The sequence below is a fragment of the Somniosus microcephalus genome, chromosome 12, assembly GCF_052327205.1.
Source record: "Somniosus microcephalus isolate GS21.2 chromosome 12, FLI_Smic_1.0, whole genome shotgun sequence".
NCBI lineage: Eukaryota > Metazoa > Chordata > Chondrichthyes > Squaliformes > Somniosidae > Somniosus > Somniosus microcephalus.
The window spans coordinates 861617-881969 of NC_140998.1; the positions used below are offsets into that span (position 1 = coordinate 861617).

The 20353-nt window shown below is 45.5% G+C and overlaps 1 protein-coding gene across 1 annotated transcript in view; it reads left to right on the forward strand.

The window, feature by feature from the left end:
• Nucleotides 1-20353, forward strand: part of pomt2 (protein-O-mannosyltransferase 2) — a 242484-nt gene that overhangs the window by 58828 nt on the left and 163303 nt on the right. Inside the window, exons 6-7 of the mRNA XM_086002508.1 lie at nucleotides 6450-6609; nucleotides 9087-9193. Coding sequence (XP_085858634.1) covers nucleotides 6450-6609; nucleotides 9087-9193 — 267 coding nt within the window. The remainder of the gene's footprint in view (nucleotides 1-6449; nucleotides 6610-9086; nucleotides 9194-20353) is intronic.

Below are 20353 nucleotides of genomic sequence, written 5' to 3' on the forward strand. Positions count from 1 at the left end.
GGGCTTTTATTTTAATTACCATTGCCTCTAAAGGTGCCTGTGCAGCCTTAACTAACCTTTCTATTAGTTTTCCATGTTTTACTACCTCTCTCGTAGAGGTCATGTACCCCCCTTCTGGCCCATCGTGTCATATAATCATGCACCACTCCGAAGGCATAACGGCTGTCGGTATAAACATTTATCCGTTTGTTTTTTGCTATTTCCAACGCTTTTATTAAAGCCACTTGTTCCGCTACCTGTGCTGACTTATCCCCATAAAGGGCTCCTTTTAAGAGGGTCTTTCCTTCTTGATTTACTACTGCCCACCCTGTTCTGGGTTCTCCGTTGATATACTTTCGGGATCCATCTACATAGATTATCATATCGGGATTTTCTAGTGGGTCTTCATTTATTCCACTACCTATTTCTTCCTCCATTTTCATCTGACAACTGTGCCCTTCTTCCCGTTAATATGCCCGTGGCTGGATTAACCCCGGTATGTTTTTGTATTATCACAGTTCCATCCCTGGGGAGTAATATAGCTTCCCATTTAGCTTTCCTGCTATCCAATATAGTCCGCAATTTTCCTGTGTTGAGTAGTTCCACTAATGTATGTTGAGTATGCAAAATTACCTTTCCCACCATCACTATTGGTTCGCTTACTCGCACCGCCCGGGTGGCGCAATCTATTGCAGCCACACATCGTGGCATCGCCTTCGCTACCGGGTCTTTTTTTGCAGAGTAATACGCAACGGGTCTCTGTTTTCCTCCGTGACCTTGCAATACCATGGCTGAATAACTCCCTTGGTCCTGGTCACAGTACAAGTGGAAGGGTCGGGTATGGTCTGGCAGTCCTAACGCAGGGGCCGTTATAAGTTCTTGCTTAAGGGTGCTATATGCCGCCTCTTGCTCCGTTCCCCAATCTATCCCTTCCATAGGTCCCTTTGTACCTTTGAGCAGTTTCTGTATTGGTTCCGCTAAGGTGGTATATTGGGGTATAAAGTTCCGACTGTAATTAAATAATCCCAGCACCTTTCGTACCCCTTACATTTACAGGCCTTGGCATGTTCCTAATGGCCTGTCTTCGCTCTTCCGTCATTTCTTTCTGTCCCCTACTTATCCAGTGCCCCAAATATTGTACTCGTTTTTGGGCTATCTGGGCTTTCCGGGGTGAGGCTTTAAACCCTGTTCTTCTTCGGGCTCCCAACACCTTAGTTAGGGCTCGTAGATGGCGTTCCATATTTGGGGATGCTATTAACAGATCATCTACATATTGGGTGATGGTACTTTCTGCTGGGCTCAAGTCCACTTTTTCCATGGCTTCTGCCATTGCTTGGTGAAAAATTGCCGGGCTGTCGTGGAACCCCTGAGGTAACCGGGTCCACGTAAATTGCTGATTTCCTACCGTGAACGCAAATTTGTCCTGGGACCCTCGGTCCAAGGGCACACTCCAAAACCCAATTGCTGTGTCTAATACAGTGAATATCTCTGCCTTAGGGTCCAGATCATGTAATATGGTCGATGGATTAGCCACTATTGGGTATTGTCGGGCTGTACATCGATTAAGGGCGGTGTAGTCTATAGTCAATCTATATGTCCCATCGGGTTTCTTAACTGGCCACACTGGGCTATTGGTTGTGGAGGTAATTTTCCGTACCACCCGAGTCCTCTAATTGCTGCACTCTCTTTTACTGCTACTTCAGCTTCTAGTTTAATGGGATATTGTCGGTGCGCCTTTAGAGCTTTTCCCGGGTATGCCTACCGGGGGTCATTTGTCCTAAGCCACAATCCTGCTTATGTGTGGCCCATACCTCGGGGAACTGTTGACACACCCATTCTGCCCCTCTTTCAATATCCCAGTTCTGTTTTATCACCTCTACCCTGGCTACTCTCGACATTCCCCGCAATCCCAATTTGGTTTCTCCCTTCAATCCGGCCCATTTGATGGCCATCTCCCTGGGTTGTATTAATACATTTAATTCCCGTGATAGGTCCATGCCTAGTATTGTTCCCTCTGGGTTTGGGCATACCCAAAAGCTCATGGGTATTAACCTTCCCATGTTCTCCACTAATTGTGGTTTACTCAATTTGGCTTCCACTATTCCTCCTCCTACTCCTATTTTTAATTTTTTATTGGTTGTGGGTAGTTCCAGGTTGGTTATCGATACCGAGGCTCCTGTATCTATTAACATTTGGTGCTGCCGGCCCTCAAACAACCCTGTTAGATACATCCGGGGAACCCCGGCCCCAACCGGGGGGGCTGGCGACCCCTAATCCTGTTTGACAGCTTTCCTAAGTATTCTCATGATCTGTTCCTCATCTAACCCTTTGGGGTTACCTTCAGTGACTCCTCCTTTCTTCTGCCAGGGTGCTTTTCCCTCTTGTCCTCCCCCTTTTGCCCAGCACTGATATTTGGTGTGCCCGGGCTTCTGACAATTATAGCAAGTCATTGAGTCTCGCTGTCCCGCCTTCGTCCAGGCCCTTGTACTTTTGCTAGGGCAATTTTTTAATTGGTGGTGGGGCGAGCCGCACCCATAACACTTTCCCTGTCCGGTTCCCTGGTTGGTTGCTATTGCCACTATATATTCCAGGGTGCGGGGCCTTCCTTTTTCCTTTACTTTCTTTGTCATTTATCCGTCGTGCATCTTTTTCTCCTGCCCATGACATGATTTCCCCATAATTCTGTCCCACCGGGAGTCCTAACTTGAGGACTTCCTGGTGTTGCGGGCTCATTCCTTCCTTTAGCATTTTTAAGAATACCGGTCGTTTCGCTTGGGGTCTCTAGTTCCAGAATATTGTTGGTAACTGCTATATTTTCAATCTGCATAATCTGTTACTGTTTCATCTTTTCCTTGTTGGACATTGATTAAAGTGCCCCAGTTACTCTGACCTGCACCCAGGGCTTCTTGTACTCTATAAATCCCTGTATCTTGACCTCTTTCTTCATCTGCTAGTCCCCAAGTCCCATTTCTTCGTTCTTCGGGCATCCCCTCCCATATGCTCTTTGGACATCTGGCCTTTACTAAGGCATGGACATCTCTCTCATGCATGTTGTGGACCAAAATCATCCCTTCTAATTTTGACCAAAATTCCGGATTCCCATTAGCTGGTTTGAGTAGCGGGAGGTCCTTTAAGATGGCCTGTTTCTCCAACGGGGAGAAGGGCTTATGGTATTCTTTTTCCTTTTTTGGATTCTTTTTTCCTTGTCCATTAACTCCATCCGGTTCCCACCGGACTGCCACCTGGGCCTTGGCTGCCTTTTCCTCAGGTCCTAATTCTAATCCTTTTAAACTGGGATATATAGGTTTATACCCTGGTGGGTACAAGTCCGGGTTATGGCCTGCCACCCATTTTCGCTCATCGTCAATATCATCTTCACTTTCCTCATCACTATCTTTGTCAACTTCCTTTTTCTTTCTATGTTTCTCGAGCAACTGACAAGCCGAGGCAAACATTTGTTTCCGACCGTCATTTTCTTCCATTTGTTTTTTAATTTCATCATTTTGCTCGCTTTAACCTTTCCCTGAGTTCCTCTACTAATTTTTGTTGTTCCCCTTGCTCTTGCCTACACTGTTGCTAGAGCAGTTTGTTTCGACAAGTCTTCCCGTGCCTGCTTGCACCTATCCTTCCATTTGTTTTTACCCTGGGCGTAAGTCTGTTCATGTCCACACACACGACCATGGCCTAATCTCCCTCACTGCCCTTTTGTTCCATCCACCAGTCATTTCTCCATTTTGGTTTGTTTCCTGATTCATACCCTTTCTTAATCATCATTTTCTTAACCTTTTTATACTTGTCTCATACAAATTCGTACGGGAGTTTAGATCTTTTGGCGTCCTTTTTGTTCGCCATCCTTTTAGGGTGGATTTGCTAGTTCCTCCCTTGTTTGCTACCTCCGGGACTCCCCCAGACCTGTTGCCTCCGGGACTCCCCCGGACCTGTTGCCTCCGGGACTCCCCCGGACCTGTTGCCTCCGGGACTCCCCCGGACCTGTTGCCTCCAGGACTCCCCCGGACCTGTTGCCTCCAGGACTCCCCCGGACCTGTTGCCTCCGGGACTCCCCCGGACCTGTTGCCTCCAGGACTCCCCCGGACCTGTTGCCTCCGGGACTCCCCCGGACCTTCAGGGACCTTTCCCTGCTTACGCGGTTTTAACTCCGCCTAGATTGGATTCTCCCTGTATCCAGTCCTATATAACCTGAGCTCCTCAACTTATTCAGACATTTTCATTTCTACAATGTCCTAGCATGCACCCAAGTTGCTTTACTCGCGTATCCGGACTCCACCTAGATTCGTTGGATCTCTGGCCCTGGGCTTCGATACGAGGAGACAATGTCTCTACTCAGCCCATCTGGTAGATCCTGCCGACTACGCCAAGTTGTAAGGGTAAACCGGGAGAGCTTCTTCTCCCCAAGACGGACCCTCTGATATGAAGGGTCGACATCCGCCTTATTCCCAATCAATCACTCGGAGTCCGGAGGTTTGTTCAGTAAAGCAACTTTATTTACAAGCCGACAGGGGAGACACTCCTGCTGGGATGAATACTTTCCGATTGCTAAGATTCCCTGCCTTATATACAGTTTTTTGTTCTAAGTAGTGGCTTACATCATACAGTTGATTTCGGTTGCAAATTCTTGCGACCCGTGTGCACATTTTGACCGTTACATAGTCCTGTGACCCCATATGTTATCTTTACCACATTCTTCAATTGGTAGCTAACGGTTTGTGCACATTATTCAAGTGGCAACTGACAGTTTGACCATTCGGCCACATTCCACCATACTTCCCTATGGGACATGTACATTGGATATATGCTTAGTTCCTCAATTCCCTTATTTTAGCCCTTTTAACTCTTTCAATTAACCCTTTTTCATTGCACAATACTAGATCTATAATAGCCTGTTCCCTAGTTGGTTCCTCAACATACTGATCTAGAAAACTGTCTTGCATACATTCCATGAATTTGTCCTCCACACTATTTTTGCAAATTTGGTTTGGCTAGTCTATATGTAGATTAAAGTCCATGATTACTGTATTACCCTTGTTACATACACCTCTATTTTCCTGATTTGTACTCCGCCCTACATTACAACTACTGTTTAGGGGCCTATAAACAACTCCCACCAATGTTTTCTGCCCCTTGCTGTTTCTTAGCACCACCCAAACTGATTCTACTTCTTGATTTTGTACCATATATTGTGTCTCCATTCTTCCTACCAAAATGTATCACCTCGCACTTTCCTGCGTTGAATTTTGTCTGCCATGTGTCTGCCCATTCCACCAGCCTGTCTATTACTATCTTCCTCACTGTTTACTACACTTCCAAGTTTCGTGTCATCTGCAAATTTCGAATTTGTGCCCTGTATCCCCAAGTCATTAATGTACATCAGAAACAGCAGTGGTCCTATTAGGGCAGCACGGTGGCATAGTGGTTAGCACTGTTGCCTCACAGCGCCAGGGACCCGGGCTCAAATACGGCCTCGGGTGACTGTCTGTGTGGAGTTTGCACATTCTCCCCGTGTTTGCGTGGGTTTCCTCCGGGTGCTCCGGTTTCCTCCCACAGTCCAAAGATGTGCGGGTTAGGTTGATTGGCCACGATAAAAAAAATTGGCCCTTAGTGTTAGGGGGGATTAAATACGCGGGGTTACGGAGATGGGGCTTGTGTGGGATGGCTGTCGGTGTAGGGACCGGGTGCTCGGGTTTGGATGATCAGCCATGATCTCGTTGAATGGCGGAGCAGGCTCGAAGGGCCGAATGGCCTACTCCTGCTCCTATCTTCTATGTTTCTATGTTACTGAATCCTGGGGAACACCACTCGCTACCTCTCTCCATCTGAAAAACACTGATTCGCACAACTCTGTTTTCTGCCCCTTAGCCAATTTTGTATCCATGCTGCTACTGCCCCTTTTAGCCCAAGGACTTCAATTTTGCTAACAAGTCTAATATGTGGTACTTTATCAAATGCCTTTTGAAAGTACATATACACAATGTCAACTGCACTGCCTTCATCCACCCTCTCTGTTAGCAATAACAACAACTTGTATTTATATAGTGCCTTTAACTTAGTAACAAGGCGCTTCACAGGAGCGTTATCAAACAAAATTTACCTCATCAAAAAACTCAATCAATTTAGTCAAACACAATTTGCCATTAACATATTTGTGCTGGCTCTCGTTTATTAGTCCATGCTTGTCCACGTGGCTGTTCATTTTGTCCCGGATTATTGTTTCTAAAAGCTTCCCCGCCACCGATGTTAAACTGAAGAATGGCCGCCTCCTGTGCTGTATCATTCTATAATTCTAATGAAGCATATAAAAGACAATGATGAATGGCTCCTGATGGGTAGTGTTTGTTCTGATACAAGAGTTATTCTGTGTTCTTTTAATGTGGGTGTGCGTATTATGTATTCTTTGGATCGAGGGCTGAAGTTAATCACCATTGCAATATTGATGTTATCTCTTCTGTTGCTAGGCCTTTCTCTCTATCTTGGTGGCAGTGGCTAATGCTGACTGGAGTTAATCTTGCTGGAGCACTTGGGGTAAAGTTTGTTGGAATCTTTGTGATCCTTCTGGTTGGAATTAACACTGCCTGTGATCTCTGGCGCCTTCTGGGAGCCTTCGATGTTTCTCTGGTAAGCAGTTAATCTTTCAGCATCAATTGAGTTGTAGAGATTTACCTTTTTAGAAGCAACATGCAGGGCACGTTTCTGAGCAGTTCCCTCCGTTGCCCCAGTGCATGATTTACCAAGTCAAGTCGCAAGACTGAAGATTGAACACCCTAGGCAGTAAGGTAAAACGTTAGCCAGAAATTTTCCATAAGGAAGTAAAATTGGAAATCAAATCCTGTTTGTATGGCCGCTGTTTTCTACACGCTAACAGCTGGCTGCAGTCAGGATAGCAGGAGTTCTGTGCGTCAGAAAGCATTGAATGATCTAAAACCTAGTTCGAGACTGCAGTGTAACCACTGATTTGTTTCCAAAGTGGTCAATAGGAGAACAAGTCTCTGCTCAGTCTGGAACTGCAAGCTCATTTTGATTCAGTATTGACTGCACAGAATGCTTTGTGCAATGACACTTAACATTATTGCAAGATGTTCTGTAGCTGTTGTCACTTGATGTTATAGATTACTTGTAAAAACTTTATAGTGTCAGCCGTGGCTCAGTCGGTAGCACTCTTGCCACTGAGTCAAAAGGTTGTGGGTTCAAGTCCCAATCTAGAGACTTAAACACAAAAATCTAGGCTGACACTGCAGTGCTGTACTGAGGGAGTGCTGCACTGTTAGAGTTGCCTTCTTTCAGATGAGACATTAAACCGAGGCCCCGTCTGCCCCCTCAGGTGGACGTATAAGATCCTATGGCACTATTTCGAAGAAGAGCAGGGGAGTTAACCCCAGCGTCCTGCCCAATATTTATTCCTCAATCAACCTCCCCAAAACAAATTATCTGGCCATTATCACATTGCTGTTTGTGGGAACTTGCTGTGTGCAAATTGGCTGTCGCGTTTCCTAAGTTACAACAGTGACTATACTTCAAAATTACTTCTTTGGCTGGTAAGCACTTTGGGACGTCCTGAGGGCATGAAAGGCGCTATATAAATGCAAGTCTTTCTTTCTTTGATAGCTATCTGAAACCAAACTGGGTGTATCACTACAATCCAACGCTGAGAGGCCCAAGAATAGTACTGTCCAAGTAGCCTATATGGAAATTCACCGGCTCTTGTACCACTTTGCTTTGGGCATTAGTAGACTCTACAAGTTCCAAAATGCTTGTTCCTCTTTCATGCTTATGCTTTTTCTTTCAATTTGTAACTCAGATGAAGTACTGAAGTTGAGAGAAATCGAGCAGTAGTGGTTAGGTAATGCCAGGTCTGTGGGAGGGGCGAGGCAGACTGGGCAAGGTAGCGTTGCACAGTTTTGAGGTTGTGAGAAAGTAAATTGGAGTAGGAGATGGTGTGATGAGTCTTGATGTCAACACAGTGAGACTAGGGAGGATGAAGAGTGTGCAGGAATAAGTGAGAGGATAGTTCAGAGCAGCACTCACCACAGTAGCATTGATAAAATTGAGAAAATTTGTGACAGGTTGGAGGTGTGAGAGGAATCACCAAAAGTTTTCTATCGTTTGTTCATGAAGGATGGAAGAGCTATTGGCAGCTTTGGGAGCAGTCTTCAAATCTCAGACCGATTTGGAGTTTATTGAAAGTTGTGCTGTCCAGGGGAAATGTGTTTGGTGCAAAAGAAAATACCATTCCTTGGAAGCAGCTTTTACAATGGTCAGGACGTGGGAGTTCTGTTTGAGGTCGGAGAAATGGCAAGGCCAAAATTGTTATATAAAGGAAGGAGCCATTAGAGGCAAGGTGGTAACTGATGGTTGGATGTGCAAAATGTGAAGAAATTTGAATTGAAACAAGATTTTTGTTGCCCCATCACAGGGCATGGAGGAGAGCGAGATTGTGATTTAGGCATTGTGTGGAGTGATGGCAGTGAACACCTGAGGGTATGTGCTCCGAAGGAAACTAATAGAAGTAGAGTGACTAGAGTTGGATGGTAAGTGGAGGAGGTCATTAATATGGAAGACTAATAGTGGGACAGAGGAAGGTATCCTGCACCACCCTTGAGTTAATTGGGGAAACAAGAATCCGAAGCCAAGTCGTGAGCTATAACATAGATGGAGCAATTTGAAAGGAAAGTAGAAGTCCATGAGCTTAGCTTTGGTGGGAGGCCGTCTTACAGAAAAAAAAATCGAACGTCTGCCAAATGAACTACCAAAGTTTGAAGAGCAGATTTCTTGGGATGTGCAGCAGTGGAAACCTAATTGATGGAACAAGAATGCTGGAAACGGTACTTGCAATCATGGATTAGCTGTTTCAAGGGGCAAGAATCTGTTAAATTAGGTACTCTATTGGCAATCAAAAGCAGAAACATGTTGGTACAGCTTCAAAGCGACCTGAAATTAGAAGTTTAGACACTTTATGTACAATTAAAATTTTTAAAGCTTGCATTTATATCGAACCTTATCACTTCAGCATCTCTAAGCACTTTACACAGAATTATTTTTGAAATGCAGTGATTGCTAGATTTGTCTTTGGCTGATGAATGTGTGTCTTGTTGCAGGTTGAATTTGGGAAACACTTGCTAGCACGAGTTTTGTGTCTCATCCTCCTGCCTCTTGTCTTCTACACAGCATTGTTTGGAATTCATTTTTTAGTTTTGAACAAAAGGTGAGTTACTCTGTTCAAACTTAGTCACCTGACCTGTTAAACCTAGCCCTTTTTGAAGGATTAGCCTGAAGCTGGGTAGCATAATTGTCCAGACACTGTCCTTTCACTAGTACAATAGCAAAATACTGCGGTGCTGGATACAATAGCAAGATACTGCGGATGCTGGATCTTCCTGTCCTTTCACCCTTGGAGCCTAGTTTCAAATCTAGGCCAGATAAAGGTCACGTACGTCAAGACTGAGCGGATAAATGTTTCTCTTCTATTGGTTGCAAGTGTCCTGAGTGAAAAGAGTTTCCAGTCGCAGCCACAAGGACATGTAATGTGGGAACTCAAAGAATTCTTCTCTCTCCTTCTTAGGCAGTCCCTCTGAACCGAGGATGACTTGCTGCCATGCTAAAAATGAGTTCTCAGGTGACCAATGTGGGACCTACAGTCTCTGACACAGGTGGGGCAGACGGTGGTTGAAGGGGCGGGTTCAGTGTTGCACTCAAATAGTATAGTAGTCTTGAAGTTAGAAATGTGTATAGGCAGTTTCACTTTGTATCTAGCCGTGATGTACCTGACAGTATAGTCAGGGGGATAGATACTGTTCTTTGCAGCTGCGACCGAGAGTTCTGAAGGTTATATTGCCTGCCTGGTGCCAGGGTTAAAGACATCTCCTTGCAGCTAGGGAAGAACTTGGAGGGGGAGGATCCAGTTGTCGTGGTCCACGTAGGAACCAACAACATAGGTAGAACTAGGAATGAGGCTCTGCTGAGGGAGTTTGAGGAGCTAGAATCCAAATTAAAAAGCAGAAACTCAAAGGTAATCCTTCTTCTTAGGCAGTCCCTTGGAACCGAGGATGACTTGCTTCCACATTAAAAATGAGTTCGCAGATGACTGATGAGTCCAATGCAGGACCTACAGTGTCTGTCACAGGTGGGGCAGACGGTGGTTGAAGGGGCGAGTGGGTGGGGTGCTTGGGTTGACGTGCGCTGCCTGCGCTTGGCTTCCGCTTGCTCCCGGCGAAGAGACTCTGGGTGTGCGGCGCCTTCCTGGATCTCTGGATTGTTACCTGAGCCACATGCAAATTAGAGGTTTAAATGCATGGCTCAAAGAGTGGTGTGGGAGGAAGGGGTTTTAGTTCATGGGGCACTGGCACCAGCACTGGGGAAAGAGGGAGCTGTTTCGTTGGGACGGGCTCCACTTAAACCAGGCTGGGACCAGTCTCCTGGTGAACTGAATAACTAGGGCTTTAAACTAATGAAGGGGGGGTGGGAGGATTCAGAAAAGAGTAAAGTTAAAAGCAGCGAGAGAAATGTCAAGGCTCTAGAGCTAGAGTTTTGGGTAAAAATAAGCAGAGTGGGTCAGGAAGGGACAGAGAGAGTAACAAAGGTAATAAGGCATCATTGACTCAGGTGAAAAATCAGGGAAAAATAGAAAAAAGTCAAAGCTAAAGGCACTATATCTGTGCGAAACATTCGCACCAAAATAGATGAATTAATAGCGCAGATAGAAATTAACAGGTTTGATCTAATAGCCATAACGGAGATGTGGTTGCAAAGTGGCCAAGGTTGGGAACTAAATATTCCAGGATACTTAACTTTTAGAATAGATAGGCAAAATGGAAAAGGAGGAGGGGTAGCCCTGATAAAGGATGGGATAAAGACAGGAGAGAGAAAGGATCTTAGCTCCGAAAATCAAGAAGTAGAATCCGTTTGGGTGGAGCTAAGAAACAGCAAAACATTGGTGGGAGTTGTTTATAGGCCCCCAAATAGTAGTTGTAATGTAGGGCAGAGTATAAATCAGGAAATCAGCGGCGCGTGTAACAAGGGTAATTCAATGATCATGGGGACTTTAATCTACATATAGACTGGGCAAATCAAATTTGCAGTATTAGTGTGGAGGAGGAATTCATGGAATCATAGAGTTCTACAGCACAGAAAGAGGCCCTTTGGCCCATCGTGTCTGCGCCGTCCATCCATCCCTGTCCAGTCTAATCCCAATTTCCAGCATTTGGTCCGTAGCCTTGTATGCAATGGCATTTCAAGTGCTCATCCAAATGCTTCTTGAATGTTGTGAGGGTTCCTGCCTCTACCACCCTTTCAGGCAGCGAGTTCCAGATTCCAACCACCCTCTGGGTGAAAAAGTTCCTCCTCAAATCCCCTCTCAACCTCCTGCCCCTTACCTTGAATCTATGCCCCCTTGTTATTGACCCCCCTACTAAGGGGAAAAGTTCCTCTTTATCTACCCTATCTATGCCCCTCATCATTTTGTACACCTCAATCAGGTCCCCCCTCATCCTTCTTTGCTCCAAGGAAAACAACCCCAGCCTGTTTAGCCTTTCTTCATAGCTGAGGCGCTCCATCCCAGGTAACATCCTGGTGAATCTTCTCTGCACCCTCTCCAAAGCAATCACATCCTTCCTATAGTGAGGCGACCAGAACTGCACACAGTACTCCAGCTGTGGCCTCACCAGCGTTTTGTACAGCTCCATCATAACTTCCCTGCTCTTATATTCTATGCCTCGGCTAATGAAGGCAAGTATCCCATATGCCTTTTTAACCACCTTATCTACCTGTTCCGCTGCCTTCAGGGATCTATGTACATGTACACCAAGGTCCCTCTGACCCTCTGTACTTCCTAGGGTCCTACCACTCATTGTGTATTCCCTTGCCTTATTTGTCCGTCCAAAATGCATCACCTCGCACTTTTCAGGGTTAAATTCCGTTTGCTACTTTTCCGCCCATCTGACCAACCCATTTATATCGTCCTGTAGCCTGAGGCTTTCCTCCTCGCAATTTACCACCCCACCAATTTTCGTGTCATCTGCGAACTTACTGATCATACCTTTTACATTCTCATCCAAATCATTTATGTAGATCACAAACAGCAAGGGACCCAGCACCGATCCCTGAGGTACACCACTGGACACAGGCTTCCAGTCACAAAAGCAACCTTCGACCATCACCCTCTGCCTCCTGCCACTCAGCCAGTTTAGGATCCAACGCGCCAAGGCACCCTGGATCCCATGGGCTCTTACCTTCTTGACCAGTCTCCTATGCGGGACTTTGTCAAAAGCTTTACTGAAATCCATGTAAACCACATCCATAGCATTTCCCTCATCCACACACCTAGTCACCCCCTCGAAAAATTCAATCAGATTGGTCAGGCATGATTTACCCTTGACAAAGCCATGCTGACTATCCCCGATTAATCCTTGCCTCTCCAAGTGGAGACTAATTTTGTCCCTCAGAATGTTTTCCAATAATTTCCCTACCACAGATGTTAGGCTCACTGGCCTGTAATTCCCTAGTTTATCCCTGCTACCCTTCTTGAATAATGGTACTACGTTAGCTGTTCTCCAGTCCTCTGGTACATCCCCTGTGGCCAGAGAGGTTCTGAAAATTTGTGTCAGAGCCCCTGCAATCTCCTCCTTTGCCTCACACAACAGCCTGGGATACATCTCATCCGGGCCTGGGGATTTATCCACTTTTTGGCCTGCTAAAACCGCTAGTACCTCCTCCCTCTCGATGCTAATATGTTCAAGTATGTCACAGTCCCCTTGCCCGATTTCTATGTCTACATCATCTTTCTCCATAGTGAACACAGATGCAAAAAATTCATTTAAAACCCCGCCTACATCATCTGGCTCTACACACAGATTGCCACTTTGGTCCCTAATGGGCCCTACCCTTTCCCTGGTTATCCTCTTGCCCTTGATATACTTATAAAACATCTTAGGATTTTCCTTTATTTTGCTCGCCAGTGTTATTTCATGGCCCCTCCTCGCCCTCCTAATTTCTTTTTTAAGTATGCCCCTGCACTTTTTATACTCCTCTAGGGCTTCCTCCATCTTTAGTCTTTTGTAACTGCCAAAAGCCCCCCTTTTTTTCCTAATGCATTTTTATATATCCCTTGTCATCCAAGGTTCCCTTTGCTTGTTGGTCCCACCCTTGACCTTTACAGGAACATGTTGGCGTTGTACTCTCTTTCCCTTCTGAAAGTCTCCCACTGCTTTGATGTGGATTTTCCTATAAGTAGCTGCTCCCAGTCCACTTTGGCCAGATCCTGCCTTATCATATTAAAATCGGCCTTCCCCCAATTTAGAACCCTTATTTCCGGGCCGTCTTTGTCTTTTTCCATGACCACCTTAAATCTCACCGAATTATGGTCACTGTCGCCAAAATGCTCTCCTACTGACACTTCCACCACTTGCCCGGCTACATTCCCTAGAATTAGGTCCAGTACCGCCCCCTCTCTTGTAGGACTTTCTACATGTTGGCTCAAAAAGCTCTCCTGGATGCACTTTAAGAATTCTGCACCCTCTAAGCCTTTCACACTCTGACTATCCCAATTAATATTGGGGAAGTTGAAATCCCCCGCTATTATTACCCTATTATTTTCGCACTTCTCTGAGATTTGCCTACATATCTGCTCCTCTATTTCCCCCTGACTGTTTGGGGGCCTATAGTACACTCCCAGCAAAGTGCTTGCCCCCTTTTTGTTTTTAAGTTCTACCCATATGGCCTCATTAGAGGAACCCGCTAATATATCATCCCTCCTTACAGCAGTAATTGATTCCTTAATTAATATTGCAACACCCCCTCCCCTTTTACACCCCCCTCTGTCTCGCCTGAAGATTCTATACCCCGGAATATTGAGCTGCCAGTCCTGACCCTCCCTCAACCATGTCTCCGTGATAGCAACAATATCGTACCGTCATGTGTTCAACAACAACTTCAGTTCATCCACCTTATTTGCAAGACTCCTTGCATTAAAATAAATGCCTTCCAGCCTTGCCATATTCCCTTTAGCATTCACATATTTGCTCTGCCTTCCCAGCTGACTTGTTTTTTCCTCTGTATTTGGCTGTAACTCATCCCCTACTATAGTTCCACTCTGTATCCCATCCCCCTGCCAAGTTAGTTTAAACCCCCCCCAGCAGTGCTAGCAAACCTCCCCGCAAGGATATTGGTCCCCCTCTGGTTCAGGTGTAAACCGTCCGACTTGTACAAGTCCCACCTTTCCCAGAAGCAGACCCAGTGATCCAGGAAACTAAAGCCCTCCCTCCTGCACCATCCCTTTAGCCACGCATTCATCTGTTCTATCTTCCTATTCCTATACTCACTAGCACGTGGCACCGGGAGTAATCCAGAGATTACAACCTTTGAGGTCCTGCTCTTTAATCTTCCACCTAGCTCCCTAAATTCTTGCTGCAGGACCTCATCCCTCTTTTTACCTATGTCGTTGGTACCAATGTGGACCACGACCTCTGGCTGTTCACCCTCCCCCTCCAGAATGCCCTGCAGCCGCTCAGTGACATCCTTGACCTTGGCACCAGGGAGGCAACAAACCATCCTGGATTCACGTCTACGGCCACAGAAACGCCTATCTGTTCCCCTTACTATAGAATCCCCTACCACTATTGCTCTCCCACTCTTTTTCCTCCCTTCCTGGGCAGCAGGAGCACCTCCAGTGCCAGGAAGTTGGCTGCTGCTGCCTTCCCCTGGTGAGTCATCCCCCTCAACAGTATCCAAATCGGTATACCTGTTTGAGAGGGGAATGGTCACAGGGGTCTCCTGCACTACCTGCCTGCTTCTAGTGCTCCACCTGGTGGTCACCCATTTCCTTTCTTCCTGTGCAGCCCTTACCTGCGGTGTGACCAACTCACTAAACGTGTTATCCACGATCCTCTCAGCATCGTGAATGCTCCACAACCCATCCACCCGCAGCTCCAGCGCCTCAATGCGGTCTGCTAGTAGCTGCAGCTGGATGCATTTCCGGCACACGTGGTCATCAGGGGCACCGGCAGTGTCCCTGAATTCCCACATTGAGCAAGAGGAGCATAACACGGGGCTGGGCTCTCCTGGCATGACTTACCTTTAAATTAATTCACTATCACCAATTAAAGATATCTCTAAGGCGCTTGTATAGTCTACCAACAGTCCCTGCTACACCAGAAAAGACCCTAGTAACTATAAACTACAGAGTTAAAGTTTAAAAAAGAGAAATACTCACCAGCCAATCACTTACCTGCTCCCTGGTGACGTCACACTCTGATTACTTTTTACCTCTCTCCCCGCTGCTGAGTTGGTAAGCCTCGCTGCTTGCGCCAGTTTTTATACCGGGCTCACCTCGCTGCTCCCTGCTCCGAACTGGTCGGGCCTCGCTGCTTGCGCCGGTTTTTATACCGGGCTCACCTCGCTGCTCCCTGCTCCGAACTGGTCGGGCCTCGCTGCTTGCGCCGGTTTTTATACCGGGCTCACCTCGCTGCTCCCTGCTCCGAACTGGTCGGGCCTCACTGCTTGCGCCGGTTTTTATACCGGGCTCACCTCGCTGCTCCCTGCTCCGAACTGGTCGGGCCTCGCTGCTTGCGCCGGTTTTTATACCGGGCTCACCTCGCTGCTCCCTGCTCCAAACTGGTCGGGCCTCGCTGCTTGCGCCGGTTTTTATACCGGGCTCACCTCGCTGCTCCCTGCTCCGAACTGGTATGCCAGATAGTTTTCTAGACCAGCATGTTGAAGAACCAACTAGGGAACAGGCTATTTTAGATCTAGTATTGTGCAATGAGAAAGGGTTAATTAATAACCTTGTAGTGAAGGGGCCTTAGGGAAGCATGACCATAATATGATAGAATTTTATATTGAGCTTGAAAGTGATTTAGTTAAATCCGAAACTAGGGCCTTAAATCTAAACAAAGCAAACTACGTAAGTATGAGGGGCGACTTGGCTAAGGTAGATTGGGAAACTACATTAAAAGTATGACGGTAGAGAAGCAATGGCTAGCATTTAAAGAATTAATACAAAATTTACAACAAATATACATTCCTTTAAGGCACAAAAACCCCACAGGAAAAGTGGTCCAACTGTGGCTAACAAGAGAAGTTAAAGATAGTATCAGATCAAAGGAAGAGGCTTATAATGTTGCCAGAAAGAGTAATAAGCCTGAGGATTGGGAAGATTTTAGAATTCAGCGAAGGAGGGCCAAGAAATTGATGAAGAAAGGGAAAATAGAATGAGAGTAAACTAGCGAGAGACATAAAAACAGACTAAAAGCTTCTATAGGTATGTAAAAAAGAAAAGATTAGCAAAAGTAAATGTGGGTCCCTTACAGGCTGAGACAGGAGAAATTATAATGGGGAATAAGGAAATGGTGGAGAAATTAAACAAATACTTTGTGTCTGTCTTCACGGAAGAAGATGCAAAAAACTTCCCGGAAATAGTGGAGAACCAACGGTCTAGTGAGAATGAGGAACTGAAAGAAATTAGGATTAGTAAAAAAAAAAAATAGTACTGGAGAAATTAATGGGACTTAAAACTGATAAATCCCCTGGACCTGATGGCCTACATCCTAGGGTTTTGAAAGAGGTGGCTACAGAGACAGTGGATGCATTGGTTGTCATTTTCCAAAATTCCATAGATTCTAGAACAGTTCCTGCGGATTGGAGGGAATCAAATATAACCCCACTATTTAAGAAAGGAAGGAGAGAGAAAACTGGGAACAACAGACCAGTTAGTCTGACATCAGCAGTAGGGAAAATGCTAGAATCTATTATTAAAGACGTGGTAACAGGGCACTTAGAAAATAATAATAGGCTTGGACAGAGTCAACATGGACTTATGAAAGGGAAATCGTGTTTGACAAATCTGTTAGAAATTTTTTGAGGTTGTAACTAGCAGAATAGATAAGGGGGAACCAGTGGCTGTGGTGTATTTGGATTTTCAGAAGGCATTCGATAAGGTGCCACACAAGAGGTCATTAAACAAAATTAGGGCTCATGGGATTGGGGGTAATATATTAGCATGGATTGAGGATTGGTTAACGGACAGAAAACAGGAGTAGGAATAAACGGGTCATTTTCAGATTGGCAGGCTGTAACTAGTGGGATACTGCAAGGATCAGTGCTTGGGCCTCAGCTATTCACAATCTACATTAATGATTTGGATGAGGGGACCAAATGTAATATATCCAAGTTTGCTGATGATACACAGCTGGGTAGGAATGTAAGTTGTGAGGAGGATGCGAAGGAAATCTGCCGTCCTTACCCGGTCTGGCCTATGTGACTCCAGACCCACAGCAATGTGGTTGACTCTCTTAAAAGGCCTAGTAAGCCAATCCGTTGTAACAAACCGCTACAAAACAAAATAATAATGAAACTGGACGGACCACCTGGCATTGACCTCGGCACCGGCTACGGACTCAGCAATGGCACACCCAGCCCAGTCAACCCTGCAAAGTCCTCCTCACCAACATCTGGGGACTTGTGCCAAAATTGGGAGAGCTGTCCCACAGAGTAGTCAAGCAACAGCCTGACACAGTCATACTCAGAATCATACCTTTCAGCCAATGTCCCAAACTCCTCCATCACCATCCCTGGGTAAGTCCTGTTCTGCCGGCAGGACAGACCCACCAGGGGTGGTGGCACAGTGGTATACAGTTGGGAAGGAGTGGCCCTGGGAGTCCTCAACATTGACTCCGGACCCCATGAAGTCTCATGGCTTCAGATCAAGCATGGTTAAGGAAACCTCCTGCTGATTACCACCTACCGCCCTCCCTCAGCTGATGAATCAGTACTCCTCCATGTTGGACACCACTTGGAAGAAGCACTTGACATTCAATGGCATTACCATCGCCAAATCCCCCACCATCAACATCCTGGGTGTCACCATTGACCAGAAACTTAACTGGACCAGCTACATAAATACTGTGGCAACAAGAGCAGGTCAGAGGCTAGGTGTTCTTCAGTGAGTGTCTCACCTCCTGACTCCCCAAAGCCTTTCCACCATCTACAAGGCACAAGTCAGGAATGTGATAGAACACTCTCCACTTGCCTGGTTGAGTGCAGCTTCAACAACACTCAAGAAGCTCGACACCATCCAGGACAAAGCAGCCCGCTTGATTGGCACCCCATCCACCGCCTTAAACATTCATTAAGAACATAAGAAATAGGAGCAGGCCACTCGGCCCATCGAATTCAAGAGAATACAGGCCTAGTTTACTCAATCTCTCCTCATATGATAGTCCCGCCATCCCAGGAATCAATCTCATGAACCTTCGTTGCACTCCCTCTATGCCAAGTATATCCTTCCTCAGGTAAGAAGACCAAAATTGTATACAGTAACTCCAGGTGTGGTCTCACCAAGGCCCTATAATTGGAGTAAGACTTCTTTACTCCTGTACGCAAATCCTCTTGTAATGAAGGCCAGCATACCATTTGCCTTCCTAATGTCTTGCTGCACCTGCACATTCACTTTCAGTGACTCATGTACAAGGACACCCAGGTCCCTTTGAGCATCTGCATTCCCCAATCTTTCACCATTTAGGAAATACTCTGCCTTTCTGTTTTTTCTACCAAAGTGGATAACTTCACATTTATTCACATTATATCCCATCTGCCATGTTCTCGCCCACTCACTGAGCCTGTCGAGATCCGCTTGAAGCCTCTTCACATCCTCTTCGCAACTGACACTGACACCTAGCTTTGTATCATCAGCAAATTTGGAAATGTTACATTTAGCCCCCTCATCCAAATCATTGATATAGATTGTGAATAGCTGGAGCCCAAGCACCGATCCTTGCGCTACCCCACTAGTCACAGCCTGCCATCCTGAAAAAGACCCGTTTATCCCTACTTTGTTTTCTGTCTGTTAACCAATTCTCAATCCATGCTACTATATTACCCGCAATTCCATGTGCCCTAATTTTGTTCAACAACCTCTTGTGTGGGACCTTATCGAAGGCCTTCTAAAAATCCAGATACACCACTTCTACTGGTTCCCCTTTGTCTACTCCACCAGTTATATCCTCAAAGAACTCCAATAGGTTTGTCAAACAGGATTTCCCTTTCATAAATCCATGTTGACTCTGCCCAATCTTACTATTAGTTTCTAAGTGCCCAGTTATTGCATCCTTTAATAGATTCCGGCATTTTCCCAACTACTGATGTGAGGCTAACAGGTCTGTCATTCCCCATTTTCTCTCTTCCCTCCTTTCTTAAATAGCGGGGTTACATTTGCTATCCTCCAATCTGCAGGAACCGTTCCAGAATCTATAGAATTTTGGAAGATGACAACCAATGCGTCCACTATCCCAATGGCCACCTCTTTCAAAACCCGAGGATGTAGGTCATCTTGGGTCCCAAAGATTGTCCCAAGGATTTATCGACTTTTAGCCCAATTAATTTTGCTAGTACTGTTTTTTTACTAATAATAATTTCTTTAAGTTCCTCATTCTCGTCACACCCTTTGTTTTCTCGTATTTCCTGGAGGTTTTTTGTGTCTTCCTCCGTGAAGACCAAAACACAGTATTTATTTAATTTCTCTGCCGTTTCTTTTTTCCCCATTATAAATTCTCCCGTCTCTGACTGTAAAGGACCTACATTTACCTTTGCCAGTCTCTTCCTTTTCACATACTTATTGAAGCTTTTACAATCTGTTTTTATATTTTTCGCTAGTTTGTGCTCATATTCCATTTTCCCTTTATCAATTTCTTGGTTCCCCTTTGCTGATTTCTAAAAAGATCCCAATCCTCAGGCTGACTGCTTTTTCTGGCAACTTTACAAGCTTCCTCCTTTGACTTAATACTAGCTTTAATTTCTTTTGTTAGCCATGGTTGGATCACTTTTCCTTTTGGGTTTTTATGCCCTAGAGGAATATATGTTTGTTGCAAATTATGCATTATTTCCTTGAATGTTAGCCATTGTATGTCCACTTCATACCTTTTTAGTGTAGTCTCCCAATCTACCATGGCCAACTTGTCCCTCATACCCTTGTAGTTTCCTCTGTTTAGATTGAAGACCTTAGTTTCAGATTGAATTACATCACTCTCAAACTAAATGTAAAATTCAATCATATTATGGTCACTTGTCCCTAAAGGCCCCTTTACCATAAGATTATTGATTAGCCCTTTCTCATTACACAGTTCCAGATCCAGAATAGCCTGTTCCCTGGTTGGTTCCTCCACATACTGATCCAGGAAAGCATCTGTCATGCATTCCAAGAATTCGTCCTCCACACCAATAGTGGTAATTTGATTTGCCCAGTCAATATGTAGATTAAAGTCCCCCATGATTACCGTATTGCCCTTGTTACATGCACTTCTAATCTCATCATTGATACCGTGCCCTACAATACCATTAATGTTTGGTGGCCTATACACAACTCTCACCGATGTTTCCG